Source organism: Artemia franciscana, chromosome 19, assembly GCF_032884065.1.
Source record: "Artemia franciscana chromosome 19, ASM3288406v1, whole genome shotgun sequence".
NCBI classification, from domain to species: domain Eukaryota; kingdom Metazoa; phylum Arthropoda; class Branchiopoda; order Anostraca; family Artemiidae; genus Artemia; species Artemia franciscana.
Genome location: NC_088881.1, coordinates 12146076 through 12157156, shown reverse-complemented (window position 1 = coordinate 12157156; position 11081 = coordinate 12146076). Strand labels below are relative to the sequence as shown.

Here is an 11081-nt window from a genome sequence, read left to right as displayed (position 1 = left end):
GTCGTGACAATTCCTCTCAAATCCTAATCCTTACTCCTTGTCAGTTAGTTAAATCTGATATTAAATCTCTGTAGCAGTTCTAGGCCAGGGCAGAAGGGGCAGCTGCCCCCCAGTTTATCTGACATCTGATGTAGAATTCTTTTCATTTTACATTTTTACACTCCAACTTACTTAATCGACTAAAACATTGTCACAATTATATTTTTTCAGTAACCACCCCCAGTTTATGAGGCCGGAAAGAAAGGTTGAGATGGCTAGGCCACGTTCTACGGATGAAGGATGACATGTTACCGAAGATTGTCCTTTTTGGCCAACCGTCTGGGGCTACACGGAAAGCAGGTCGTCCTTGTCTGGATTGGGAGGATGTCATAAATAGAGATTTAAAGGAAATATGAACTTCCTGGGAGGGTGTAAAGAGGGAGGCATTAAATAGATTAGGTTGGAGGAGGAGCGTGCGTAGCTGTGTTGGCCTCAGGCGGCTTGGTGCTGCAGTGAGTTATTATTAGTAGTAGTAGTAGTAGAAACCGTTACTGACTCTCCTTATAATTTTACAAAATAAATGCCTTTAGGCTACGAATCAGCGAGCAAAGGACAGAAGATACAAATTTCAGAGAAGTATCAAAAGTTAATACTAGTACGCTGGTGTCTGAATTGAGGGGGGTAAACTTCCAGAAATCAAGTGAACAAACTGGTGCTTTTCAAGCGTGGCGAAACTGTGTCAAGCGTTGTGGGGACTGTGTCAGGCCTTGCGGAGATTGCGCCACGCGTGGCAAAACTGTGCTTTGATACGTCCAATAGGTTGTGGAAAGTGGACAACCTCTCTGTTCGAATGACTTCAGGAAATGTGTCCTATTTTCTACTTTTTGTAAACACTATATTAATATCAATCGATAGGAGGATGCTAAATTTAGTGTCGAGAACAACCTTGACCAAAAAGTCGCATCTGACATGTAAACACCTATGAGATAATTGCCTAAACTATTAGCTATTCTGTTCTCAAAGGGAAAATCAGTAGGGTAATGTAGGGCAGGAAGATTAGAGTGTAATTGCAGTGTGGTTTTCACAGATATATGCAAATATCAGATATAATCTTTTGGTTTTCCAGCTTCGTTTCTTTTGTCCTGTGCAGCTTGCAGCTACACATTTTTATTTTTGCGCCCTTTCCCGTCTTAAAATCATAACTGAACCAATCCATCATGTCAAATTTAAAATCACGACATTTAATTTACGAACAAGTAACAAATAACGAATTTTATAATTACAAACAAATGATCCCTTTATGTGACCCTTGGCTATAATGTCATTTGAACTTTACTGGTAACAACATAATTAATTTCAAATTTTTCATTTTTTTAATTACATCATTAAAAAAAAAATCTAAAATACTACACCAGCTTCCTGAGAAAAATGGGTCTTCTATATCAGAACATTCATATATATATATCAGGGCATCCAATATAGTTTTACCAATGACAGTACTTTACATCAATGTTTCTTTTCTTTTAAATTAACCCTTCCCCCTAATTTATTCAACATCCCTAAAGCCAACAGTGCCATTCACACTTTAATATAAACGTTGAGCAAAATTTCTTTTTTACAAGAAAATGCAAAAAGATCAAAACTCTTCTAACGATCTAGAAAGAAATATTGCTTTCGATCAGTATGTTTGAGACTTTAGATTATTTTTCCAACATTTCATATGAAATTTGGTTTATTCAACGTATTTAATATGTATTAAATCTATCCCTTCCATACGTTCCCTTTAAAATCATTAGCTAAATATTACTTTTGATTTAAGCAATCTATTTACAATTCAGTAAAACCTCAAATGGCATTTTAGTCTTTAGGAGGGTTTGAGTAAGTGGCAACCCCGAACATATTTGTGACAACTTATGTTCATCTAAATTTCGGTTTTATAGTTCATTCTCATCTGCGTTCGTGTCTTCGTCCATAGGAATTGTTATTTTAAACTTTGCTTCGTGTATGAGTTAAATTCTTCTCATTTTAAGTTTAAATATCACACTTCACTTTTTGAAAAAAAATTATTCTTTAAGTTTAATCTTAGTTAGGGATAGTACATGGCTTCAATAAGATGTTGAGTACTCAATAATGAAACTAGCTAGGATTAAGGCCGTATTCAGGGGGGTTCAATGTTTGCCCAGCTCGTAAAAACATAGCAAAGTTCATATATGTGAATTTCTAATGCGTTAAAAAAATTACCCCCCTCCCACCCACAAAAAATGCCCCCCCTGAACAAAAATCCTGAATACGGCCCTGACTAGGATGCTCAGTCGATGAGGAATTGTTTGCCCCAAATTTGGTGTAAATATTTTCAGCTATTATTTATTTTAAGGCATTTGCATAACTATATGTCAATAATTTTGCTAATCAGGCTATTAATGAAGACAATTAAAGTCGAAAAACAAAAATAAATAACGAACAATTTATTTCGTATGCACAACGGCACAACCTACATCACAAATAATGCACTAAACCTAATGCTTTCGTATATGAAGATCTTTTGATAGCATCTGACTTTAACAATATTAATAAATTCAACAACTTAAAAAAGAACATTATGGCAAGACTAAATATATGGCAACTTACTTCAATGAATATTCAAGAAATTATTTTTACAAAATCTTTTCTTCTATGTAAAATTTAATAGTTGTTCTAATAAAAAAATTAAATAGCGTATATACTTAAGACCTTGAAAAGTAATACAAAATATTAGTTGTTCTGAGATACACGAATTTAGCATAGGCTATACGTTTTGTTTGAATAAAAAAAAAACTTAAAATTTCTTTTTCAAAAATTTTCAAGAATCCATGTATTTCCAAAAAAAAACTGCTGAATTGGAATAAAATTCAGGGCTATCTCTATTGGACTTTCCGTTAAAAAAAAAAAAAAAAAAAAAGAAAATATTGAAATAATACATTCTGCCGGTGGACTCTTAAAATTAAAGCTCTTCAATTACTTCACAACAACACGCATTTTGTGACATTAATAAACTTCTAGAAAAATACTGAGAAACAAAGTACCAGGGTTTAAATTCAACACTTAACATACACTCGAAGAAGTTACGTTTTGATTTAAATTAAACGGTTCTGCTGTTTTTAATTCAAGTGCGCTATGAGACTGAGGGTTTTTTATATGAAGTAACCACTTTTCCTGAGTCAGAAACAGTTTTTGACAACCAGTGAAAGAACACCGCAATAGTTCACTACCGTGTCTTCGTTCATAATGTCCGTATAATGAGGATTTATTAGGACACATTTTTTTACATAATTTACACTCAAAGTCATCTTCACCAATTAAATCCTCGTCTAGTTCAAATTTACTTTCATTTTTTGTATTATTATTGAGGAACGGATGTAAATGGCTCATATCACTATATGGATGGAGGAGGAGGGTGTGCGGCATACCTTGATGTAGGTTTGGCAAAAAAGGATTCAAGTGCTGCATCATAGAGCTGGGGTCACCGTAAAGACGAGCTAAAATTTCATCCCTAAGTGCAGCACCATTGGCAAAAGCAGTGGCTTGCATTTGTTCAGGTAGTAACTGCAGCTCCATTTTTTCTGGAGCTTCTAATGCTAAACCAGATGAGGTGGATAGAAGTTTACGATGGAGGTTTAAGTTTGCACTATGTCTGTCTCTGCTACGCTTAGAAGGGAACGCAGCCTGGCAGCCGTCAACGGTGCATTTATGCATAAGTTTAAGATGGACATTCTGGTAATGCGTTTTGACACCAAAATGGTTTTGGAACATCTTACCACAAGCAATACATTGTCTAGGATTTTCTCGATTAATCGGTACTTCTACACCTAAAAAAGATGATCCGAGAGATGAGCATTCCGAGTTGCCTTCAGAGTCAGGTGATGACCTATTAGAATCAGCGTGGTCATCTTCCTCGTTTTTTGAACTATCTTCAGCAATTTGTAGCCGCTTATTTTCGTCGTTCATAGCCGCTGCAGCAAGAAGCCCTAGTGGGAAAGCTTGGTAATTATTCATGGTTCCCATTACACCTCTAGACATGAGCTCATCAATTCTACCTTGAGAAAGATTTTCTAAATGCCGAAGAGGGTTATCTGGCTGGGGGTCATTTTCTTCTATCACAGTTTCTGACTTAATTTTTTTCTCTAGAGTGTCTCTAAGATCTAATGGTTTGTTTTTGTCAATTTTCTTTGTCTCTCGGTCGGAATCAGATGAGTAATCACACTTTTCGAAACGCTCGACTTGCATTAGTCGAGTTGGATTTTGACTTTTTCGCTTCCTTGCCACTCGGCTAGAAGATTGTCCATCATTGACACTTTGGTTATCGGCGCTTGCCTCGTCTTCACCATCACTTAGTCCATCACTCATTTGGTCATCTAAATCATCGACGTCATTATCGGATGAATTTTCATTTTCTCTTCTTGGAGAAATTCGTCCCGAAGATGAGGATAAATGAGTACTTTCGAAGCGTTGGACAGATTGGAGTATAGCTGGATGAAAGCCCTGGGATAATGACGAAAGGGGAAAAGGAGGTGACATAGAGTTTTGACCCATTACTATTGGGAGTGTTTGACATGTTCGCCCATCGTGAGGAGATATTTTCCGCCGTAAATGAGGACTATGTAATTTTGGATTGGGGTTAGCACTATGTCTGTTTCTAGAACGTCTTGAGCTGAACATCATATTACATCCATCAACAGTGCATTTATGCATTTCACGAAGGTGAACTGCTGAAAAATGTATTTTCAGAGCCCCTTTATCACAGAAGGTTTTGAAACAAACATTACACTGAACTCGTTTCTTTCCAGTTGAGGGGTTTATCAATTGTGTTCCTAATGAGTTTAAAGGATTCCAAGGTTGTCTCTGAACAGAATTCTGGGAATCTGTCTGATCTATTTTTCGGCTTTCTTTTCCGTCCTCCTGCTTGCACTTTGTCAAATTCAAGGCACTTGAATCTGCCTCGTAATCGGATTCAAGATCAATATCACTCTCACTGGGAGTTTGAGGTCCAGATGGATTCTCTTTCCCCTTTTTCTCTTGCGCCGAAGAGCCAGAACCATTTTGTTCTGGCATTTGGGGGTGGCCAGACTGTCCTGTAGAAGTTACTGTAACAGCTTGTTTGGGTACATCAAATTGTGGCATATGCATTCTTTGGAATGGTACTGGTATTTGCCCAGATAAAGGAGGACTTAGTGGCAAATTCGGTAAATGAAACCCTGGAAATGGGTTAAAGTGCCTCTGGAAGAATTCAGGTGGTTGCATTAAATGATACGGATTAATAGGAACCTCCTGAGAAAATGGCTTAAGACTTTGTTCTTTTTCAGACGATTTCTTAACTTCTTCGTGTTTAGCCGGAGCATGCAAAAGCTTTTGTGATAGTATCTTCGTTTCTTCAAATCGTGCAAACTGTTCGATGATAAGCAATTCCTCCTCTTTCGTGCACATAGTCCACCTTTCAATCACATGTCCTTGTCGGTCCTAAAAAATAAAAACAGCCAATCAACATTAAGTCACGTAAAATAGGGAACTTGTCAACAGGATGTCCAAATTCTGCTTGTCAAGAGGGAAGTGAAAGAGTTTCAAATTCTATAAGAGTTTTTTTTTTCTCCTTGCGAAAACGACTGAGGTAAGGAAATTGCTATTTTTAAAATTAATTCAGTTGGCTTTAGGTAAACTGGTTTCTTTTGGAATTTTTTTCTTTATGTTTTTTCTTTACTGCTGGAAATTAGTAAGAATATTGGTACTTGTCTATTATATACTACACACTCGAGAAGGGAAGTTTAGGTTAATCCTAATGAAATGTACCAAAATACGATGGAAGTACTTTATTAATAAAGTTATTTGAACTACCGCAGAATATTAGAGTAAACGGCCGTTCAAAACACATTATGTTAAATATCTAACCTCTAATACACAAGCACCGGAATATTTCCTAAAATTGAATCACCTTTACGCAGGGGCATTGGGTACAACTCCATACTCTACATCATATTTTTTATTTTCTTTTGATCTTAATGTTCATTAACATCCTTGTTGAATAAATAATATTATGTCCAAAAATATGTTTTACAATTATATTTACAAAAAAAGCGTTTTGGCATCAATAAATAAGAAACAAACCCATAAGATGGGATGCAAATTATTCTACTTTGAAGAGAGAGAGAGAGAGAGAGAGAGAGAGAGAGAGAGAGAGAGAGAGAGAGAGAGAGAGAGAGAGAGAGAGAGAGAGAGAGTACTTGCAATAACAGCCTTCTAAGAAATAGATGTTTGGCAGTAACATGCACAGAGGGTGACGCCTCATTTCTCCGAATAATGCTCATCTGATTCGCTTCCTTTACGCTTTAACCACCCCCCTCCTAAAAGAAACCCATTTTGCCTGCCGCAAAATTACCTTAGTTATAACTTTCATAACCCATAGATACCCAAAGAAATCTATCAGTATTCGAATTTCACTTGTACGTTTTCAAAAAAGAACACAAAAGAGTAAATGGGGTCAATCAAAGCGTTAGTCTATGAATTTATGGGCCACTCCTTTAGGAAAGGACGAACAAGCCTGAAATATAAATAAGGAGGAAGTTTTTAATTCCAAGCCTCGTTGACCAAATAAGGAGGGCAATAGGACGATTTATTTGCCTTATTTGAATTTAATAACGTACAATATGCGGAGAACAGCTGTATTAATATTTGAACAGATATTTTTGTATTGTCGGTGAGAAAAACTTACTCTTCTCACTGAAATAAGCCTTAGTAGTGCTAATATAGTGTCATGGTTGCCCCCTTAGGGGCGACATAAACAAACAAACCCTAGCCCATAGTAACTGGAAATTTAAAATTGCTTTTAAAAAAATGGTAAGTAAGGAAGAATAACCTTTCGAAGCTGATTCAGAAATGGTAGCTATTATTTTGATTAATCTTAATGACAAAGTTCGCTGCGAAAACAAATTGGGGGGTTAAAAATAGCCTTGAACTCCAAAAGGTGGTGTCGGGTCGAAATGAAAACTGCACCATCGGAATCACCACAGCCGAAAAATCGATTTTTGAGAAATAGATTCCTCGTCTTGAGCAAGAAATTACCGACACATGTATCAATATGTCACTTTTCTTGTCGTTGGTGACATTAGAATTCAGCCGTAAGAAATCCCTAATAATTAAACTGAAATGTTTAAAAACCTTAAGTAAGTAGATAAATACTTAAATAATTAATGAACTTGAACAGTATTCAATCAAAGCATATATCCCGTAATGGAGCTTACTCCTGCCAACTGTCAATGATTTTACGAAAAAAAACATTAAGTTTTAATAACATTTCCGTTGAAGCACTCTAGTTTTCAACTCAGAGCAAAGGTATATTGTTAATAACCCAAATTATTGGCAATAGGGACCCTAGTATATGGGCCAATCAAAGAATGTTGGCTTTCCTGATATCTGATTAACCGAAGCAAGGCAATATTTTAATTTGTCACTTTCTGGTTTGCCAATGACCTACACAAACATTTATTTAGAGGGGGGGGGGTAAAAAGAATAATTATATGAAAAACATAGGAAATTATGGATTAAGCAGTAAAAACCAAAATTTCGAAGGAGGAAGTCCCTGGCTTCCTCCTTCGCCTGTTCTCTATGGTTGTTTAAACGTTCCAGTACATGGATATTTGCTTTTTTAATTTTCAGTTTTTTTTTTATTTTCGATTAGTTTTTTTTGCATGCTCCCATTCATACTTGATTTTATTAGTATCGTACTATTGTTATTATTATTTTTTCATCAGCCGTCACCGTCATATCGGCCTAAGTATAATTGGTATCATTTATTTTTTCCTTTAAAATTTCCTTCCAGTCATTATTATTCAAAAGTTTGAGAAATTAATTTAAAGCTGGACTGTTTTTACTTTCCAAAATGCGCTCACTTATAACCTACTTCATAGGTATTATCCAACTTATGAACCTTTCCATCTCTAAAGACATTTGGCCACGTAGCAATTAACATCACGTAAAGTCTAGTCCAACTTTTGTGTCCGAAACAATTGCATCCACAAGAAATATTCCATGACATTCTAGAGTTGGAAATGACCAAAAAATATAATAGCCCGCGAGATGGCCATAGTAATTACCCGCAGTGTACAAAACAAGGTAATACTGGATCAACATTTTCAAGCGAATCCAAATTTGAACTAAAGCTGGTGCAGAGAATTCCTGGGTAATAAGCAGTTTGAGACCAATAATTATATGGTTCTATTTTAAAGGGTTAACGGCTTGGGAATATTGTGTGGAATGGAAGTGATTTTTTCATCAGCATTTGTGCCCGGTTTGAAGTATCAAAGACAGTAAAAATTAAATCCGTTTGTTTAAACTGCTTATGTGCTATTCATACAACCGTATATATATTATGACACAGGGAATACAAAAAATTCAGTTTTTGATTAAAAAGACCTTGATAAGCAGGTATGCTGTTTTATTTAGTAGTGATGCCAAATTAAAAATAAAGGAAACGTGGGTGAAAATATGCAAAAAAAGCTAAAAAAAAACAGAAGATAGAATCAAACATCTTAAGATGTCGTTGTCAAGGATATATCTAGGGTTTTTTGGGGGGAGGGGTTTACAAAAAAACTTTAAAGACGCAAAAAATTGTTTTATATGCATTTTTTACGTTTTTACGAGTCGGAAGCTTTTTGTTTGGGGGGGGGGGGGGGTCAATCCCTGTAATTCCCAGCCCCTGAATACGTCCTTGGTAGCTGCCTTTGGGAATCAGCATATTGTTAATGTTGACCTTTTAGAGATGAAAATTCTTGTCAAATTTAACAAATTAGTTTCGCTTATCTATTTTCATGGTTCATTGTGGCGTTACTGACCAAAACGTGGTGCCACCCTATTAACTTCATAAATTGGAAACATCTAAGAGATTTTGTTTTTTAATCCTAGTTTTGAGATAAGAACAAACCTAAGATAGGTTAAAGGGGTAAAACTTAATTTTCATGTCCTTGTTACTTTAATATTTCAATGCAGGACAATAATTTTTTAATCCTTCGATAGCAGAGATTCCGCTTTATCGTCTATTGAATTACTTTTTAATTTTTATTTCTTTTAGATCGAAAAATTTGGCAAATAGGGAAAAATACGAAAAAAATATTGTCTTAAGTTATTTTAGGTTACTCTCTAAGAAGAAAAATATGAGAAAGATCATAAATATGGTTGAGTGAATGAATAGATCTGAAACTGAGTTTGACAATATATCCATATTTTTCAATTTGTGGAAATTGTGGCTGTAGGCAAGGCCGTATCCAGGGGAATAACGTGGTTCTTCCCCCTCCAATTCTACTTCAGCTCGCAAAAATGTATCAAAAATGCATGAAAACAAATTTCTGAAGTGTTTTTAAAAGTTTTTTTTTGTATACCCTCCCCCTCTGGAGAAAAATCCCCCCCCTCCGAATAAAAATACTGGATGCGCATTTGACTGTTTCACAGGGAACAAAAAGCTTAAGCAGCCAGCCAAAAATTAACTTTAACTAACGACGATGTAATACCAGCTATTTGAGCAACTCAGATGCCAAATAGACCGAATCTTTCTTTTATATTTTTGAAATTTTAGCGTGGAAGCACGTGACCTTTTGGTATCCCTGCATATATTCCCTATAAATATCAAGAATCATAAAATGACAAAACAGATTTTGTGCGTTAAGCATTTCTTTTTACAAAAAAATATCTTTTTAATAACGAATCGAGCTAAGTCTATGCTTGCGTATGCTTATAACAAACTCAAACAAATGGCGAATAAAAAGCCAATTGAACGAAATCCCTTACACACAGATGCTTAAAACGCACTCAAACATTGAGAGTACACCCAAAGAGTATGTGTATCTTATAAGAGTGGAAAACTGCGCTAGTGTCGACAAAAAAAACGGTTCTGCTGTTTTTAATTCAAGCGCGCTATGAGACTGAGGGTTTTTTATATGAAGTAACCACTTTTCCTGAGTCAGAAACAGTTTTTGACAGCTCATCTTCTGACTCAGGAAAAGTGGTTACTTCATATAAAATTCCCTCAGTCTCATAGCGCGCTTGAATTAAAAACAGACAACAACAAACAACAACATCTAGCATTTGGTGGCACTTGGCATTTTTCAAACTTAGCAACCATTTTTTGTCAGGAACTGAGATCAGATAATTATTACTACCCTATTTTTACTAATTATACTAATTAAATTGATTGTTCTTATTATTAGAAAATTTCTAAGTGTTGCCAAATACTAGATGGTGTTGATCTACTGGAGCCATTCTCACTCTTATGAGTTCCCCATGCTCTTTGGGCACACCAAACCATCCTGAACATTTCCACCAACCTATTGATGCATTAAAATAGAAACCTTCTTTTACTTTCTTTGTGAACTTTTCTTCTATCTCTATTTCTCTTTTCTTTTCCTCTCTCTCTCTTTATTTTTTCCTTTTTTTACCTAAGTGACTTGGGGTTACATAGGCCACAGTATAAAATTCAGTAACCATTTTCTTCCTAAAAGTTCTACTTCTAAATTTGTGAAAATTCTAAGCTCGGATGCAGGGACGTGTCCAAGAATTTTTTTCGGGGGGTACAAAAGGAATTTTTTGGGAAAGGGGATTTACAAACAAAACTTTAAAAATACATGAAAAATTGGTTTATATTCATTTTTATTACGTTATTGCGAGTAAGAAAAACATTTGGGGGGAGGGGCTCAAGCCCCCTACCCCCTGGATACGGTTTTGCTCGGCTGACACTTTAATGAGGCTAAACATAAAAACTAAACATGGGACAAAATCGTTGTTATATGAAATTCTTTTAAGAGCGGTGGGGTCTTTTTGAAGGATTTACAACTATCGCTGTATCAGCATTGAGTAGTCTGTGGAAGTATTAACATGTTTGAAAATCCTGCCATCTCCTCCAAAAATCTAAACCCCTCTCTAATAAAATGTTTGAACACCTGTCTTGATTAATATAGGTGACTAGAATAGATATCAACACATAATTTATTCTCAAAAGCGTTCTTTCCTCTAGGCATAAAATCTAGTTAAAGATTTGTTTTTTTTCCGGGTTCTCGCTAGTCACGCGCGACACACCACATTGCCCA

At 35.6% G+C, this 11081-nt stretch overlaps 1 protein-coding gene across 7 annotated transcripts in view; it reads right to left on the bottom strand.

Annotated features, from left to right (window-relative positions):
• Nucleotides 1-2429: 2429 nt before the first annotated feature.
• LOC136039289 (zinc finger protein basonuclin-1-like) overlaps nt 2430-11081 on the bottom strand; it is a 166218-nt gene continuing 157566 nt past the window's right edge. For all 7 annotated transcript variants that reach the window (XM_065722894.1, XM_065722896.1, XM_065722895.1 and 4 more), the window contains one exon: nt 2430-5472. In XM_065722894.1, coding sequence (XP_065578966.1) covers nt 3061-5472 — 2412 coding nt within the window. In that variant the 3' untranslated portion in view covers nt 2430-3060. The remainder of the gene's footprint in view (nt 5473-11081) is intronic.